The sequence below is a fragment of the Delphinus delphis genome, chromosome 5 (assembly GCF_949987515.2).
Source record: "Delphinus delphis chromosome 5, mDelDel1.2, whole genome shotgun sequence".
Lineage (NCBI taxonomy): Eukaryota > Metazoa > Chordata > Mammalia > Artiodactyla > Delphinidae > Delphinus > Delphinus delphis.
Genome location: NC_082687.1, coordinates 32,434,616 through 32,455,027, shown reverse-complemented (window position 1 = coordinate 32,455,027; position 20,412 = coordinate 32,434,616). Strand labels below are relative to the sequence as shown.

The 20,412-nt window shown below is 37.9% G+C and overlaps 1 protein-coding gene across 1 annotated transcript in view; it reads right to left on the bottom strand.

Moving 5' to 3' along the window:
- The window catches only part of MND1 (meiotic nuclear divisions 1), a 73,204-nt gene that overhangs the window by 8,528 nt on the left and 44,264 nt on the right, over positions 1–20,412 (bottom strand). The window contains exon 5 of the mRNA XM_060011912.2: positions 19,337–19,451. Coding sequence (XP_059867895.2) covers positions 19,337–19,451 — 115 coding nt within the window. The remainder of the gene's footprint in view (positions 1–19,336; positions 19,452–20,412) is intronic.

Below are 20,412 nucleotides of genomic sequence, written 5' to 3'. Positions count from 1 at the left end.
TAGGGGTATCTATCTATCTAAGATCATGTCAACTGCAAATAGAGATAGTTTTCTTTTTTTCTTTTCAATATGGATGCTTTTTATTTCTCTTTCTTACCTAACTGCCCTGGCTTGAATTTCCAGTACAGTGTTGAACAGAAGAGGTGAGAGTGGACATCCTTGGGGAAAGCATACAGCATTTCACCATTCAATGTGTTAGCTGTTCTATTTACAGTAGGCAGGACATGGAAGCAACCTAAGTGTCTATTGAGAGATGAATGTTTAAAGATGTGGCACATATATACAATGGAATATTACTCAGCCATAAAAAGAAACGAAATTGAGTTATTTGCAGTGAGATGGATGGACCTAGAGATTGTCATACAGAGTGAAGTAAGTCAGAAAGAGAAAAATAAATACTGTATGCTAACACATATATATGGAATCTAAAAAAAAAAGGTTCTGAAGAACCTTGGGGCAGGACAGGAATAAAGACGCAGACATAGAGCATGGATTTGGGGACACGAGGAGGGGGAAGGGTAAGCTGGGACGAAGTGAGAGAGTGGCATGGACTTAAATACACTACCAAATGTAAAATAGATAGCTAGTGGGAAGCAGCCACATAGCGCAGGGAGATCAGCTCTGTACTTTGTGACCAAGACGGGTGGGATAGGGAGGGTGGGAGGGAGACGCAAGAAGGAGGAGATATGGGGATATATGTATATGTATAGCTGATTCACTTCGTTATAAAGCAGAAACTAACACACTATTGTAAAGCAATTATACACCAATAAAGATGTTAAAAAAAAAGTTAGATGTGCATTTTTTTTTTGGCTGCACCACATGGCACGTGGGATCTTAATTCCCCAACCAGGGATGGAACCTGTGCCCCCGGCATTGGAAGCGCAGAGTCTTAACCACTGGGCCGCCAGGGAAGTCCCAGCTGTGCATTTTTTACAGATACACTTTTTTGTTTGTTTGTTTTTGTGGTACGCAGGCCTCTCACTGTTGTGGCCTCTCCCATTGCGGAGCACAGGCTCCGGACGTGCAGGCTCAGCGGCCATGGCTCACAGGCCCAGCCGCTCTGCGGCATGTGGGATCTTCCCGGACCGGAGCACGAACCCGTGTCCCCTGCATCGGCAGGCGGACTCCCAACCACTGTGCCACCAGGGAAGCCCACAGATACACTCTTATTAGACTGAGGAAGTTCACTTCTTTTCCCAGTTTGTTGAGTGTTTTTATTACGAAAGGGTGTTGGATTTTATCAAATATTTTGTTTATTGAGACAATTATGTGGGGTTACATCCACGTTTATTCTATAAATAGGTTGCATTAGATTTTTTTTGTACGTTGAACCAACCTTTCATCCCTGAGATAAATGTCACTTAATCAGGGTGTATAATCCTCTTCATATACTGCTGGATTTGATTTGCTAGAACTTTGTTGAGAATACTTACATCTATATTTGTAAGCAATACTTAACTATAGTTTTTTTTCTTACGAAGTCTTTGGTTTGGGTATCAAGGTAATACTGACTTCAAAGAATGAGTTAGGAAGTGTTCTCTCTTTTCTAATTTTTTTTTAATTGAAAAGTTACTTCTTTAAACTGACAGAATTCACCAGTGTAGACTTGGCTTTTCATTGTAAGAAGTTTTTAATTTCTAACTCAGTCTCTTAACATGTTATACATCTATTTACAGCGTTCATTTCTGCTTGAGATAGTTTTGGTAACTTGTATCCTTCTAGAAATTTGTTCACTTCATATAACTTATCAAATTCATTGACATACCACTGCTCATAGTATTCCTTTATAGTCCTCTTTCTATCTGTAAGGTCAACAATGATCCTTCTAGTTCATTCCTGATTTTAGTAATTTGAATCTTCCTTTTTTCCTGGTCAGTCTAGCCAAAGTTTGCCAATTTTGTTGATCTGCTTAAAGAACCAACTTTTGGTTTTATTGACTTTCTCTTGTTTTTCGATTCTCTAGCTCTTTTATTTCTGTTCTAGTCATTTTATTTCCTTTCTTATATCTGCTTTGGGTTTAGTTTGCTCTTCTTTTTCTAGTTTCTTAAGATAGAAGTCTAGGTTTTTGTTTTGAAAGTTTTCTCTATTTTTCAACATAGGCATTAAAATATTAATAAATTTCCCACTGAGCAATGCCTTCATTGTACCCAATAAGTTTTTGTATGTTTTCATTTTCACTATCTCATAGTATATCCTAATTTCCCTTGTGATTTTGTTTGAGCCATCCCTTTTGGGAGTGTGTTGATTAATTTCAACATATTTGTGAATTTCCTTCTGTAATTTTTTTTTTTTTTTTTTTTTTTTTTTCCTTCTGTAATTTATCCCATAACATTCCACTCTCATCAGAAAACATACTTTGTATTATCAATCCATTTAAATTTATTGGGACTTAAGCTTAATATGTGGTCTACCTTGAAAAATATTTCATGTGCACTTGAGAAGAATGTGTCCCCTGCTGTTGTTGAATGTTCTATAGAGATTTAGTTGGTTTGTAGCATTAAGTCTTCTAATTTCTTGCTTATGTTCCATCTCGCTATTCCATTCTTTATTCAAAATGGAGTATTTAAATTTTAAACTATTATTGTTGAATTGTCTATCCCTTCAATTCTTTTGGTTTTTGCTTATGTATTTTGGTTCTCTATTGTTAAGTGTATATGTTTGTAATTGTCATATCTTCTTGAAGAGTTGATCCTTTTATCATTACAATTATAAACTGTACTTGTCTCTAGTAACAATTTTTGTCTTAAAATCTATTTTCTCTGGTATCAGTTTAGCCACTTTACCTCGCTTTTGGTTATTGTTTTCATGGAATATCTTTTTCCAGCTTTTACTTTTACCATATTTGTGTCCTTGAGTCAAATGTGACTCTTCTGTAGATAATATATAGTTTATGTGTTTTTAAAGTATTCTGCCAATCCCTGCCTTCTAATTGGAGAGTTTAATCCATTTACATTTAATACAATTACTGACAAAGTAGGATTTACATCTGCCATTTGCTATTTATTTTCTATAAGTCATATGAATTTTTGTTCCTCAATTCTTCCACAGTTGCTTCATTTTACGTCAAACAGATATTTTAGTGTATCAGTTTAATTCCCTTATTTCTTTTACCAAATATTTTGGGGGATGTTTTCTTAGTGATTGCCCTGGGGATTACTATTAACATCTTAATTAGAATGACCAACAGTACACAAAAGTTTTGCTCCTATGTAGCTCTATTCCCCTCCCCACTTTTATGCTGTTATTGTCACAAAATATATTTTATACATTGTGTGCCCAACAACATGTTTATCAGTATTGCTTTATGCAGCTGTAATTTAAATCAGATAGAACATAACAGATACAAACAAAAATACACACATACTGTCCTTCAGATTTACCTATGTAAATCTATTTTATCATTTCATCTTGATCAAGTTACTGTCTAGTGTGCTTTCACTCCAATGAGAAGGACTTCCATTTTTTTTTTTTTAAGGGCAGGTCTGCTAATGACAAACTCTTTCACTTATTTACCTCAGACTATCTTACTTTGTCCTTCATTTTTGAAGGAAAATACTTCTGTATATAGAATTCTTGGTTGACAGTTTTTTCTTGCAGCACTTTGAATATGTCATCTCAATGTCTCTGGCTTCTATGGCTTCTAATAAGAAAAAAGCTGTTAATCTGACTGAAGATCCCTTATATATGATGAGTTGCTTCTTTCTTATTGCTTTCAAGCTTCTGTTTATCTTCTGACAATTTGATTATGGTAAGCCTATGTGTGGATCTCTTTGACGTTGTCCTAATTGGAGTTTATTAAGCTTTTTGGATGTGTAAATTAATGTTTTTCATCAAATTTGGGACATGTTCAGCCTTATTCTTTTGGCCCTTTCTCTCTCATCACTTTCTGGGACTACCATTGTGAGTATGTTGGCATTCCTGATGCCATACCACAGGTCTCTGAGACTCTTAAAGTTTCTTCACTCTTTTTGATTTCTGTTCCTCAGATTGGATTATCTCTATTGAACTACCTTCAAGTTACTGATTCTTTCTTCTGCCTGCTCAAATCTGCTGTTAATCCTTCCAGTGAATGTTTTACTTAATTACTATAGTTTTCAGCTCCAGAATTTCTATTTGGTTTTTTCTTAATAATTTCTACCTCTTTATTGATATTCTCTACAGTAAACTCCCTACATATGAAACTTCAAGTTGTGAACTTTCAAAGATGCGAACATGTGTTTGCATGTCCAATCAAGTAAGTTAGTTCACATATCTGGCGTACACTGTCACGTGCATGCATCCTCTACAAGTGGTTGTGCTTTCGTGTACTTTACTTACAGTACTATATAGAGTAAAATAGTACAGTATCTTTATTTCAAGCAAAGGATGCCCAGAAGCAAGCGTAAGAGCAGCGGTGATGTAGCTGGTACAGCTAAGAACTGCCAAGTGATAACAATGGAAACAATAGTGAAAATAATTGAGGCAGTGGAATGAGGCAAAAAGATGGAATTGGAGGCCCAGAGAAAGGATGAAGAGAGACAAGAGGAAGAAGAAGTAACTGAAGAACCGTAGAGATTCATGATGCAGGATATGGCAAGGGGATTTTCTTTATTTGAGGAGGCACTGTTAGTTTTTGAGGCACAGGACCCGAATGTTAAAGCAGCCGTTCAGAATCCAATCCAGTGCTACTGTGTCACCTATGATGAGAAAAAAAGAGCTATGACCCAGACATCACTGGATCGCTTTTTCAAGAGGGTAGACAGAATTGAATCCAGCAAGGAACCAGAAACTGTGCCATCAACTTCAGGCGTGAGTGAAATTGCAGCTTGGCCTCCATCTCCTATTGCTGATGATCCTTCAGCTCTACCATCTCCCACCTCCTCTCCCTCCTCCAGTCAGTAACTCTTCGTGCCTGTTCACTCGATGCCAGCCCCTGTATGCCAGCTGTTGTACTGTACTACTGAATTTTTCAAGTACTGTAAGATTAAAAATGTTTTATTTTTTGTGTTTGTTTTTTATGTATTATTTGTGTGAAAAGTATTATAAACCTATTACAGTACAGTACTTTATAGCCGATAGTGTTAGTTGGGTACCTAGGCTAACTTTGTTGGACTTAGACCAAACTGGACTTATGAACATGCTCTCAGAACAGAACTTGTTCGTATGTAGGGGACTTATTGTATTTGGTAAGATATCATTCTCAGACTTTCCTTTAGTTCCTTAGACATATTTTTCTTTAGCTCTTTTAACATATTTAAAATAGCTGATTTAAAGTCCAAAATCATACATGAGTCATATTTTCTTGTTTCTTTTCATGTCTTGCAACATTTTGTTGAAAACTGGACATTTAAATTAATATAATGTTGCAACTCTGGAAATCAGATTCTTCCCACCTTCCCAGGGTTGCTGTTGCTGCTACCTGTAGTTATTGATAATTTAGTGATTTCTCTGAACTAATTCTGTAAAGTCTATATTCTTTGTTATGTGTGGCTACTGAAGTCTCTAGTCAGTTTGCTTACTGATCAGCCAATGATTGAACAGAGATTTCCTTAAACACCCGGACTAAATCTTCAAGTCTTTGCTGAGAGTCTGTGTGTGTGTGCTGGGGCAGGTTTCAACAATACTCAGGCAATTTACAACTCTGCTTTAGTCTCCACTTCTGTACAGAGTGTCAAGGTCAGCTAGCAGTGGGAGATTAGGACCATCTCAGGTCTTTTCTGAGAATGTGCACAGCCCAAGGTGTGCATGTGGCATTCTAGATTTCCAGGAATATGCTAATTTCAAGGCACCTATGAACATCTCTTTTGGCCTCTCCTTTTAAACTTTATGGTTAGTCTACTCTTTTCCTTAACTGTTACTCATCACCCAAGACAGCTATGAAGTTAAAACTCTTGCCTGTAATTGTTTTAGACAAATGCTCCCCAGGAAGACGCTGTTAGTGATGGGCATACTCCAAGTCATGTCAAAAAACCCCACAATCCTTTCTATTGGTGGCTTTTAGGGACGCACCAGAGACGCCAAATAATGAAAATTCTTTGGAGTGAGGGTCTTAAAGAGCTCCAGGTCCATTCTATTCCCTTGATACCAAGAAGGCAGGGCCGTTATTTTTCAAGATTATTGTTGAGCTGGAGAGTAGGAGAGGAGAATAGGGCAAGTTAAACACCACAAAGCTTGCCCTTCATGCAGAGATCAGACCATTTTTCTTGAACAGGCAATTCTTCATTTAGTTTCTTAAATTCTGGAAAAGTTGTAACAATATTTGCCAGCTTTAATGGAAGTGTACATTTTCAAAGGTCCTCACTCCACCATTTTCATTGTCATCTGGGCATTTATTTCTAAGAAAATCTCTTAAGTACTCCTAAGATTTACTTTCCAAACCTTTTATTGTGAGAACTCAGTTTTTACTACAACTTATTTTATCTGTTCTCACTTAAATAATGTTCAGAATAGCTAAAATAAAAATTTATTATTGCTTTTACTTCTCATTTCTTGGATATTTGCAACTAATCTTGTTAATAGTTGTTTAGTGATATCAGTAATTCAATTGGCATGATGAAATATAAATATTTCCTGCAGGAATTATTGAGAAATAAGAGATAATACATAGCTCTATCTACATGAACATAAGGGTTACAGCTATTATCAGCAGAAAACTTGTTTCAAAATAAGCAATGATGGACTTAGAGATAAGCCTGATTATTATAATTTGGGTACTATAGCCATGTTATTAAGAACCCAATCCTATTAAATTTGTGAAACTCATAATCCTTTAATCTAGTATAATCTGTTCTGCAATAACACATGGCCAAATCCTATGAAGCCCATCATTATCAAAAAGCACATTTTAAAAACAAGAATCTTGGGGGGAACCTTCAAGATGGCAACAAGTAAGACGTAGAGATCACCTTCCTCCCCACAAATACATCAAAAATACATCTACACGTGAAACAACTCCTACAGAACACCTACTGAATGCTGGCAGAAGACCTCAGACTTCCCAAAAGGCAAGAAACTTCCCACGTACCTGGGTAGGGCAAAAGAAAAAAAAACAGAGACAAAAAAATAGGGACGGGACCTGCGCCTCTGGGAGGGAGCTGTGAAGGAGGAAAAGTTTCCACACGTTAGGAAGCTCCTTCACTGGCGGAGACGGGGACTGGCTGGGGGGGAAGCTTTGGAGCCACAGAGGAGAGCACAGCAACAGGGAGGGGTGCAGAGCGCAAAGCGGAGAATCCCGCACAGAGGATCAGTGCCAACCAGAACTCCCCAGCCTGAAACACTTGTCTGCCCACTGGGGTGGTGTAGGGGCTGGACACAGAGGCTTGGGCTTCAGAGGTCAGACCCCAGGGAGAGGACTGGCATTGGCTGTGTGAAGACAGCCCGAAGGGGCTAGTGTGCCACAGCTGAGGGAGTCTGGGAAGAAGCCTGGGTCTGCCAGAGACGCAAGGGACCATTGTTGTGGGGTGCGCAAGGAGAGGGGCAGGCCGGAAATAGAAGCTTCTTGCTCCATGTGCTCAGATGGCAGGAAACTGCCTACACAAGCTCCAGGGGCGGGAGTGAGCTGTAGCTGTTATTTCGGACCCCAGAAGCAGGCACAATGGCTACTGCTGCTGCTGCCACCAAGGGTTCTGTGAGCAAGTGCAGGTCACTGCCCACGCCCTCCTGGGAGCCTGTGCAGCCCACTACTGCTGAGGATCCCGTGATCTGAGGCCAACCTCCCCAAGAGAGCGCATGGTGTGCCTCAGGCTGTTGCAAACTTCCTGCTGGCCTCTGCTGCCACAGGCACTTCCCGCACATCCCAATGGTGACTGCTGTATCCCTCCCTTCCCCAGGCCTGAGTGAGCCCTAATCAGCCACTGCTTTGCTTCCTCTTGCCTGGGTGGGGAACAGACGCCTGCAGGTGGCCTACACACAGATGTGGGGCCAAAACCAAAGCCGAACTCCAGGGGCAGTGTGACCAAAGAAGAGAGAGGGAAATATGCCCTTGCAGCCAGAGGAGCAGCAGATTAAATCCCCACGGTCGCCTTGGTAAACCCTGAATCTGTGGAATATATGAATAGACAAGGAGTGTTCCCACAATTGAGGCTGCAGACTCTGGGGGTAACTGTGGAGTTTGGGGACAAGTACACACGGGAGTCAGGCCAGATCAGAGTCTGAACTGGCCCCACAGTGCCCACAGCAGGTCCAGGGACCGACCTAGAAGTACTGGGGACATCTTGGGCAGGCAGGGATTGGCTGTGGCTCACTGTGGGGGCAGGACACCGACACCTGAAGGTCCAGGAAAATACTATTATTATTATTATTTTCTTCGTTTTCTTCTGTTGTTCTTCTTTAATTGTTCTTTTAATTTTTACTTTTATTTACTTTTTCCTTTCTTTTTTATCCTTTTATTTTTAATATTAAACATTTTTTTCTATTTCTACTTTACTTTCTCATTATAGTGTGTTTTCCCTTGCCTTTGTTTTTTTCCCTTGTTTTGCTTTATTTTTCTTCTTTTTAACTATATTTTCTATTTTTACTTTACTATTTTGCTGTTTTGTGTTTCTTCCTTTTGCTTTCTTCTTTCGTTTTTATCTTTTTCTTGTTTTGTGTGTTTTATGCTTTCTTTGCCTTTTTTTAGCTTGCTTCTGCTTTTGATTTGTTTTTGGTTTTTGTTAGTTTAGTTTTAGTGTTTGTTTTTGGGTTCATTTATTTGTTTGCTTGTTCTTTTCATTTTTTGTTTTCTCTCTTTTCTTGTGTGTGTGTGTGTTTCTTTGTGTGTTTTCGTCTGTTTGGTTATTCTTTTACCATTTGTATTGGGGTTTTATTTCTCTGTTCATTTTTTTTCCTTTTCCTCTGTGCCTTGAGGCTTGCGGAGTTTTGGTACTCCAGCCAGGGGTTGGGCCTGAGCCTAAGAGGTTGGAGAGCCAAGTCTAGGATGTTGGACCACCAGAGAACTCCCGGCACCTGGGAATATTAATCTGTGAGAGTTCTCCCAGGGGTCTCCATCTCAACACTAAGATCTGGCTCCACCCAACAGCCAGCAAGCTCCAGTGCTGGACGCCTCACGCCAAAAAACTAGCAAGACAGGAACACAACCCCACCGATTAGCAGACAGGCTGCCTAAAGTCATACTAAGCTTACAGACACACCAAAACACACAACCAGATGCATCACTGCCCATCAGAGGGACAAAATCCAGCTCCACCCATCAGAACGCAGGCACCAGTCTCCAGCACTAGGAAGCCTACACAAGCCACTGGACCAACCTCACCCACTGTGGGCAGACACCAGAAGTTCTGAGGAACTATGACACTGCAGACTGCAGAAGGGAGAACCCAAACACAGTACGTTAAACAAAATGAGAAGACAGAGAAATATGCTGCAAATGAAGGAGCAAAGTAAAAACCCAAAAGACCAAACAAGTGAAGAGGAAATAGGCAGTCTACCTGAAAAAGAATTCAGAGTAATGATAGTAAAGATGATCCAAAATCTCAGAAATAAAATGAAGAAAATACAAGAAACGTTTAACAAAGACCTAGAAGAACTAAAGAGCAAAAAAAACAGTGATGAACAACCCAGTAACAGAAATTAAAAATACTCTAGAAGGAATCAATAGCAGAATAACTGAGGCAGAAGAATGGATAAGTGAGCTGGAAGATAGAATGGTGGAAATAACTGCTGTGTAGCAGAATAAAGAAAAAACAATGAAAAGCATTGAGGACAGTCTCAGAGACTTCTGGGACAACATTAAAGGCACCAAGATTCGAATGACAGGGGTCCCAGATGAAGAAGAGAAAAAGAAAGGGTCTGAGAAAATATTTGTTGAGATTATAGTTGAACACTTCCCTAACATGGGAAAGGAAATAGTCAATCAAGTCCAGGAAGCGCAGAGTGTCCCACACAGGATAAACACAAGGAGAAACACGCCGAGACACATATTAATCAAACTATCAAAAGTTAAATACACGACTTCCCTGGTGGCACAGTGGTTAAGAATCCACCTGCCAATGCAGGGGACACGGGATTGAGTCCTGGTCGGGGAAAATCCCACATGGCGCGGAGCAGTTAAGCCCATGTGCCACAACTACTAAGCCTGCACTCCAGAGCCCGCAAGCCACAACTACTGAAGCCCATGCACCTAGAGACCGTGCTCCACAAGAGAAGCCACCACAATGAGAAGCCCTCGCACCGCAACAAAGAGTAGGCCCTGCTCACCATAACTAGAGAAAAGCCTGCGCACAGTAATGAAGACCCAAAAATTTAAAAAAAGAAAAATTAAATACAAAGAAAAAAACATTAAAAGCAGCAAGGGAAAAGCAACAAATAACATACAAGGGAATCCCCATAAGGTTATGAGCTATTTTTCAGCAGAAACTCTGCAGGCCAGAAGGGAGTTGCAGGATATATTTAAAGTGATGAAAGGGAAAAAACTACAACCAAGATTACTCTACCTAGCAAGGATCTCACTCAGATTCGACAGAGAAATCAAAAGCTTTACAGACAAGCAAAAGCTAAGAGAATTCAGCACCACCAAACTAGCTGTACAACAAATGCTACAGGAATTTCTCTAAGCGGGAAACACAAGAGAAGAAAAAGACCTACAAAAACAAATCCAAAACAATTAAGAAAATGGTAATAGGAACATACATATCAATAATTACCTTAAATGTGAATGGATTAAATGCTCTAACCAAAAGACACAAACTGGCTGAATGGATACAAAAACCAGACCCATATACATGCTGTCTATAAGAGACCCACTTCAGACCTAGGGACACATACAGACTTAAATTGAGGGGATAGAAAAAGATATCCTATGCAAATGGAAATCAAAAGAAAGCTGGGGGCTTCCCTGGTGGTGCAGTGGTTGAGACTCTGCCTGCTAATGCAGGGAACACGGGTTTGAGCCCAGGTCTGGGAGGGTCCCACATGCCGCGGAGCAACTGGGCCCGTGAGCCACAGCTACTGAGCCTGCACGTCTGGAGCCTGTGCTCCGCAACAAGAGAGGCCGCAATGGTGAGAGGCCCCCGCATGCCACAACTAGAGAAAGCCCTCGCACAGAAACAAAGACCCAACACAGCAAAAATAAATAATTAATAAACTCCTACCCCCAACATCTTCTTTAAAAAAAAAAAAAAGAAAGCTGGAGTAGCAATACTCATATCAGATAAAATAGACTTTAAAAAAAAGACTATTACAAGAGACAAAGAAGGACACTACATAATGATCAAGGGATCAATCCAAGAAGAAGATATAACAATTATAAATATTTATGCACCCAACATAGGAGCACCTCAATACATAAGGCAAATATTAACAGCCATAAAAGGGGAAATCGACAGTAACACAGTCATAGTAGGAAACTTGAACACCCCACGTTCACCAATGGACAGATCATCCAAAATGAAAATAAATAAGGAAACACAGCTTTAAATGATACATGAAACAAGATGGACTTAATTGATATTTATAGGACACTCCATCCAAAAACAACAGAATACACTTTCTTCTCAAGTGCTCATGGAACATTCGCCAGGATAGATCATATCTCGGGTCACAAATCAAGCCTCAGTAAATTTAAGAAAACTGAAATCGTATGAAGCATCTTTTCCGACCACAGCGTTATGAGATTAGAAACCAATCACAGGGACTTCCCTGGTAGCGCAGTGGTTAGGAATCCGCCTGCCAGTGCAGGGGACACAGATTTGAGCCCTGGTCTGGGAAGATCTCACATGCCACGGAGCAACTAAGCCTGTGCACCACAACTACTGAGTCTGGGCTCTAGAGCTCGCGAGCCACAACTACTGAACCGTGTGCAAGAACTACTGAAGTTCCCATGCCTAGAGCCTGTGCTCCACCACAAGAGAAGCCACCACAATGAGAAGCCTGCACGCTGCAATGAAGAGTAGCCTCCGCTTGCTGCAGCTAGAGAAAGGCCATGTGCAGCAACAAAGACCCAATGCAGCCAAAAAAAAAAAAAAATCAATTACAGAACAGAAAACTGTAAAAAACACAAACACATGGGAGCTACACAACATGCTACTAAATAACCAATACTAAATAATCACTGAAGAAATCAAACAGGAAGTCAAAAAATACCTAGAAGCAAATGACAACGAAACACAACGACCTAAGACCTATGGGATGCAGCAAAAGCAGTTCTAAGAGGGAAGTTTACAGCAATACAAACCTACCTCACAAAGCAAGAAAAATCTCAAATAAACGAAATAGAAGAAAAGAAAACAACAGTAAAGATCAATAAAACTAAAAGCAGATTCTCTGAGTAGATAAACAATAAACATTTAGCCAGACTCATCAAGAAAAAAAGGGAGAAGACTCAAATCAATAAAATTAGAAATGAGAAAGGAGAAGTTACAACAGACACTGCAGAAATACAAAGGATCATAAGAGATTACTACAAGCAACTATATGCCAACAAAATGGACAACCTGGAAGAAATGGACAAATTCTCAGAAAGGTATAACCTTCCAAGACTGAACCAGGATGAAAGAGAAAATATGAACAGACCAATCACAAGTAATGAAATTGAAACTGTGATTAAAAATCTTCCAACAAACAAGTCAAGGACCAGATGGCTTCACAGGTGAATTCTATCAAACATTTAGAGAAGAGCTAACACCCATCCTTCTCAAACGCTTCCAAAAACATTGCAGAGGAAGGAACACACCCAAACTCATTCTACGAGGCCACCATCACCCTGATACCGAAACCAGACAAAGCTACTACAAAAAAAAAAATTACAGACCAATATCACTGATGAATATAGATGAAAAAATCATCATCAAAATACTAGCAAACACAATCCAACAACACATTAAAAGGATCATACACCATGATCAAGTGGGATTTATCCCAGGGATGCAAGGATTCTTTGATATACGCAAATAATCAATGGGATACAACATATTAACAAACTGAAGAATAAAAACCATATGATCATCTCAATAGATGCAGAAAAAGCTTTTGACAAAATTCAACACCCATTTATGATAAAAACTCTCCAGAAAGTGGGCATAGGGGGAAACTACCTCAACATAATAAAGGCCATATACAACAAACGCACAGCAAACATCATTCACAATGATGAAAAACTGAAAGCACTTCCTCTAAGATCAGGAACAAGACAAGGATGTCCACTCTCACCACTATTATTCAACATAGTTTTGGAAGTCTTAGCCATGGCAATCAGAGAAGAAAAAGAAATAAAAGGAATACAAATTGGAAAAGAAGTAGAATGGTCACCGTTTGCAGATGACATGATACTATACATTGAAAAACCTAAAGATGCCACTAGAAAATTACTAGGGGTAATCAATGAATTTAGTAAAGTTGCAGGATACAAAATTAATGCACAGAAATCTCTTGCATTCTTATACTCTAACAACAGAAGATCAGAAAGAGAAATTAAGGAAACAATCCCATTCACCATTGTAACAAAAAGAATAAAATACCTAGGAACAAACCTACCTATAGAGGTATAAAAGACCTGTATAAGAAAACTATAAGACACTGATGAAAGAAATTAAAGATGACACAAACAGATGGAGAGATATACCATGTTCTTGGATTGGAAGAATCAATATTGTGAAAATGACTATACTACCCAAAGCAATCTGCAGATTCAGTGCAATCCCTATCAAATTACCAATGGCATTTTTCACAGAACTAGAACAAAAAAATCATAAAATTTGTATGGAGACACAAAAGACCCCGAATAGCCAAAGCAACCTTGAGGAAAAAAAAATGGAGCTGGAGGAATCAGGCTCCCTGACTTCAAACTATACTACAAAGCCACAGTAATCAAAACAGTATGGTACTGGCACAAAAACAGAAATATAGATCAATGGAACAGTATAGAAAGCCCAGAGATAAACCCACTGACCTATGGTCAACTAATCTATGACAAAACAGGCAAGGATATACAATGGAGAAAAGACAGTCTCTTCAATAAGTGGTGCTGGGAAAACTGGACAGCTACATGTAAAAGAATGAAATTAGAACACTCCTTAACATAATACACAAAAATAAACTCAAAATGGATGAAAGAGCTAAATGTAAGACCGGACACTATAAAACTCTCAGAGGAAAACATAGGAAGAACACTCTTTGACATAAATCATAGCAAGATCTTTTTTGACCCATCTCCTAGAGTAATGGAAATAAGAACAAAAATAAACAAATGGGACCTAATGAAACTTAAAAGCTTTTGCATAGAAAAGGAAACCATAAACAAGATGAGAAGACAACCCTCAGAATGGGAGAAAATATTTGCAAACGAATCAACAAAGGATTAATCTCCAAAATATACAAATAGCTCATGCAGCTCAATATCAAAAAAAAAAAAAAAGAAACAACCCAATAAAAAATGGGTGGAAGAGCTAAGTAGACATTTCTCCAAAGGAGACATACAGATGGCCAAGAGGCACGTGAAAAGATGCTCAACATCACTAATTATTAGAGAAATGCAAATAAAAACTACAATGAGGTATCACCTCAGAATGAGGTGAATGGTCAGAATGGTCATCATCAAAAAACCTACAAACAATAAACGCTGGAGAGGGTGTGGAGAAAAGGGAACCCTCTTGCACTGTTGGTGGGAATGTAAATTGATACAGCCACTATGGAGAACAGTTTGGAGGTTCCTTAAAAAACTAAAAATAGAATTACCATATGACCCAGCAATCCCACTATGGGCATATACCCAAAGAAAACCATAATTCAAAAAGACACACGCACCCCAATGTTCACTGCAGCACTATTTACAATAGCCAGGTTACGGAAGCAACCTAAATGCCCATTGACAGAAGAGTGGATAAAGAAGATATGGTACGTATATGCAATGGAATATTACTCAGCCATAAAAGGGAATGAAATTGGGTGATTTGTAGAAATGTGGATAGACCTAGAGACTGTCATACAGAGTGAAGTAAGTCAGAAAGAGAAAAACAAATACAGCATATTAATGCATATATGTGGAATTTAGAAAAATGAACTGGTTTGCAAGACAGAAACAGAGATACAGACATAGAGAAGAAACGTATGGACAGCAAGTGGGGAAAGGGTGGGCGGGATGAATTTGGAGATTGGGATTGACATATATACACTAATATGTATAAAACAGATAACTAATGAGAACCTGCTATATAGCACAGGGAACTCCACTTCGCTGTACAGTAGAACCTATCAACACTGTAAAACATCTATACCCCAATTTAAAAAATTAAAATAAATAAATAAAGAAAAACAATAATCTCATTAGGGAAAGGGGATTTGGAGTGAGTCAAGTTAAAACCTAAAACGTTCTCTAGATTTAGTGATAAGGAGATTACTGCCATTTACTACTTACATATCTAAATTTCTTGAATCTGTGGGTTTATAGTTTTTATCAAATTTGAAAAAAATTTAGCCTTATTTCTTTTGATACGTATTTCTTCAGATATTTTTCTGGCCTGAAACACCCCTGCCCTGCCCCCACCCCCAACATACACTCCTTTTGGGACTCTAATTACACATATATTGGGGTCACTGAAGTTGTCTTATATCTCATGGATGCTATTTTTCATTAAAAAAAAAATTTTTTTCCCTGAGTTTCATTTTGGATAGTTTCTGTTGCCATGTCTTTAAATACACTAATCTTTTCTTCTGTGGAAGTTTAATCTGTTGTTAATCCAATTCAGTGTATTTTTCTTTTCAGACACTGTATTGTTCATCTCCAAAAGTTTGACTTGGGTCTTTTTTATATCTTCAATGTTTCTACTTAACTTTTTGAACATATAGAATACCTTTATAATAATTATTGTTATGGTCTTCTAATTCTACTATCTGTGTCAATTCTGGGTTAGTTTTGATTGGAGGATTATTCCTCTCACTAACAATTATGTTTTTCCTACTTCTATGCATGCCTGGTAACCTTTCATTGTATGCCAGAGATTATGAATTTTACCTTGCTGGGTGCTAGATATTTTTGTACTCCTATAAATATTATTGAGCTTTGTTCTGGAATGCATTTAAGTTATTTTACAGTAGTTTGTTGCCTTGAAGACTTGCTCTTATGGTTTGTTAGGGGGGTTGACAGCAGAGCTCAGTCTAGGGCTACTACCTTCTATTGAAGCAAGACCTTCTTGAGTACTCTACTCAATGCCTTGTGAATTGTAAATTTTTCTAATCTGGCTGGTGAGAATAGACACATTCCTGGTCCTGCGTGAGTGCCTGGCACTGTTTCTTCTAGTCCTTTGAGATGGTTCTTTCCCCAGTTTTGGTTAGTTTCCTCATATGCATGCATAGAATACTTGAGAGGAACCCTCTCTAGATACCCAAGGTTCTCTTTCTGTGTTACCCCCTCCTCTCTAGTATGGTATCCTGTGAACTCTATCCACGTTGGTCTCCCTGATTCTCAGTTCCACCTCCTTGACTCAGGGAGTCTGTAGGTCTCTGCCTAGGTTCTTCTTCCTTGTGTTGCAGCCAGGAAACTCTCTCAACAAAATAAGCTGGGACAATTGTAAGGCTTACTTTGTTTCCTTTTTCTAGGAATTGCTTCCCTTTGCTGTTTGATGTCAAGTATCTTGAAAATCATTATTCCATATATTATGTTTGTTTTCGTTCTTATGTGGGAGGATAAATTCAGTACATTACTACTCTATCTTGGCTGAAAGTCAAAGTGCCACATTTGAATAAACTTCTGTTAGCTGTTCTGAATTTTAAAAGCAGAGGACAGGACATCACTGTATAAAAGTATGAACTAAAGTTAGTCTAAAAATCCTTTCTATAGGTATACAGGCTCTGACAGGTTTTTTTTCTTCTGATTGTAGTTCCATAGCTTTCCATAGAAAAAGAAATCCTACCGTCACATCTAAAATATATTTATAAAATAATGTAATTATTCTACATATCTACTGTCTATTAAATATGCTATAATTTTCTATAATTATGTATTCTATAAAAATAGATGATTCTTTAATGGAATTAAAAAGTAATAGCACAAAGCCAGGAAGGAAGGACTCTTATCCTCTCATTCCCCTATTAAGATAAAAAATGTACAATGTGAAAATTTCAAAAATTCACATATGTGTAATAGATTCATGATTATAAATTCTATAAGGCCCAAATACAGATCCACCTTATGTGGATGCATAAATATTAAAAGATAATCTAGATGTGATGTTGATGAAGAAACATAAAGTCTCTTAATTCACTGTAAACCAGAAAACTTTCTGCTCATTCACTTAGACCTCATACCCTGATTATTACTCATTCACATTGGTGTGTTTTCCTTGGGTTGAGAAATAAATTACCAAACTGTTAAATTTAAGGGTAAAGATGGAGAGCAGAATTCAGGCAACCAGTATAAAATTATAGTTGCAACTTCTATCTCAACTATGCTATTCTACTCTCCAGAAAACACACCATCCTTAACATACTTGAAAAGTCTTCCTTCAAGTTTTATTACCTTTCTAAGAGGTGATGCACTTGCCAAAATTGCTGCATGATTCAGAGGTACAAGGAATATCAACATCTCAAGTTACATGCTTGAAATGAGTTTTCCCACTTCGTTAATTAGTCTGGCATAATTCTTTACCCCTAGTGATTTTCTGTACCTCAAGATGATCCACTGGCTTAGGATCACAATCAGTATATTTCAGAATAGTTTTTAAGTCTAAATAAGAGTTTTTAGTCATTTCTGTGTGGACAGATATCAAATTGTGAAAAGGACTAAAAATGAGAGGTCACAAGTGGAGGTGGTATCAGTCAGGGTCATCTGCCCAGGGAAAGAGCTGTGGCAATACAATGGGGACCACAAAGTGAAAAAGCAGAAGCCTTCACTGGGTATGGCTAAGAGCTATGGGTCCCTAGACAGAAAAGGGAATGAGGCGGGTAAGCAAAGAGTTGGTACTTCAAGAAAAAAGTCCAAGAACTACACAAAACTAAAATCAGGAAGGAAGGTAGAACCAAGTAAAAGTGATAAATGAAAGATCAAATTTGGTTACTGTGAAAACAGAATTTCCATGATCAACTGCTGGAGGGCATAGCTATGCTGATCCGGAAAATAAACCACCTGAAGGTATTAAAAATCTGGTAAGAAAACTGTTCTTAAAATGCTCTTTCACAAGAAAATGCTCTAGATAGGATACACACCATTTGATGTCCTCTTTAACAAGCAGTCTGTGTCTCCTTTTAAAGGTGAATCATGAGCAGCCCTCACTTCCTAGTAGTGAACTCCTAACTTGTCTCCTGCTGCTTTGATGTGCTTGTGTTCACTGAGGGTCACTTGATATTAGTTAAAACTTTAAAACAGATTAAAGTGCTTAATTTTGTAGCACATTCGGTTAGTACTTTCTTCTGCAGGAAGATGATAAATGAAATGAATCCATGGGCAGCACGAAAGAGCTCCCCAAGTACTTAATTCACAGAAAATGACTGGCTCAGAGGGTTCTTCTGCCTCCACTTTGCTTTGAAAATCACCCTGGGTAATCAGCTGAACCAGGGCTACTACATATTTTCTAGGCCATGCATGGACTACATGTACTTGCATGGCATCTCCTGGAGTTGTGCAAAGCAGAACCTGTCTCTAAAATTAAGTTTAACTTTAGATTATACTAATTGAACTGCTTAAATTTTTTTTTAATTGTAAAGAATACCATCAAACTTAATTGTAACCAAACTATTCTCAGGTTAATTTAAAAATATCAAATATTTTCAATTTCTCTCAAAGTCTTCAATCACATACTATAATATCAGTTTTTCTAGATATTTCACTTGATAAAGTTTCCTAAATGAAAAGACAGGCTAAAACAGAAAAATGAGGAAAGTTATGCATACTTTTCTAAGCAATTAAATGCAGTATCTTTCATTTCCTCAAATATTCAAAATTCTATCTTTATATAAATATAAAAAATATACTGAAAATGAAGCTTTGGGGACTCTGTTTTAAAAGTAAGGAAAAACATCATTGGAATATTTAAAAGGCAAGTCAATACACAGACTACTTTTCTGCAACTTGTAAACTCGTATTTTTTGGTATTACTTTTCCTAGAAGATAATGGTGGATTTCTTTCTGGAGTCAAGGTACTTGAGGCCAACTTAACTCCTCTGACTTCTCAGTTTCCTAAGCCTATATTTTATGTCTTTATCCTTCTACCCCACCGACCGTCCTTATTCTTGAAATGCTCATAATTTCAAAGTTGTCACTGTTCAGTGCTTTAACATTAAGGCTCCTTAATGCAAATATTAATGCAATATTAATATTATTAAGGGCTTTATTTTCTCATATACGTGGAGAATGGTTATCAGGCAACCAGAAGTATAAAGTATCTTTGTTAGCAAAGATAAAAACCCTCAAGGTGTAATACAAACTTACGTATTTCTTCCACAACTTGCGGGTCACATTCTTTGTATTTTTCTACTTCAGCCTTTAGCTGTTCCCTTTGGTCTCGAAGTGAAGAAAGCTCTTTTGCTAGCAAGGTTCGCTCTTCCTGTATTCAAAATAACATTATGTACAATTAAGACAAACAAAATGCCATAAGTTTATACATTTTATAAACATTTTATTTTCTCATAACTGATACGCATTAGGTTTTGACGATATTATATATACATATACATATATATTCACAGTATAAGAACGAACTCAATTCTCATTTTTCTCTGCAATCTCAATTATCTTATATAAATGTTAACTGAATGGAAATTAATATGTAGAATGGAAGGCTCATAAACAGATGAGAGGTTACCAACTATGTCTGAACTCAAAAGAGGATTGTTATCACATTAGGAAAAAAATTATACCACTTCTTGGGTAGTTTCGCAAGATTGTATCTATATATATGTAAGTAATATTTTATGGCACCATCAATCATTATACAATTTTCCTTGAAAGTGTTCTAGATAATTTTCCAGACTTCAAGGATGATTAACCTTTAAAAATATCAGAAATAACAGAACTGTAGCTTGTGACCTCCTATCACTTTCCTTTAAAGGTAAACCAGAATAAAGCTTTTACACAAAATGATCCAATAAACACCATTTGAAATTTCTAGCCATAGTTTTCACTAACAGGTAGAAGTAATAGTGCTATCGGTATTCAGTTCATATGTGTGAAAAATAAGTCCAAATAAAAACCAAATACTGGAAAAGGTTACGGTACAGAATTATAGGAAAAGTCTGAGGCAAAACCAAATAAGAGTTCAAACTGCCTGATGGGACTTGTTTAAGGTTCCTTGCTAGCTTGTATTTTTGTACTTGTATTTTTCTACTTTTGCCTTAAGCTATTCTTCTTGGTTCCAAGTGAAGAAAGCTACTTTTGCTAGAAGTTATATAACAGAATGCATGTACAGACCTCTGAAGTAGCAGAGTCCAACAGAACTGTGCAATGACAGAAATGTTCTAGATTAGTCTTCTCCAATGCAGGAAACTACATAGGGATACTACATAGGG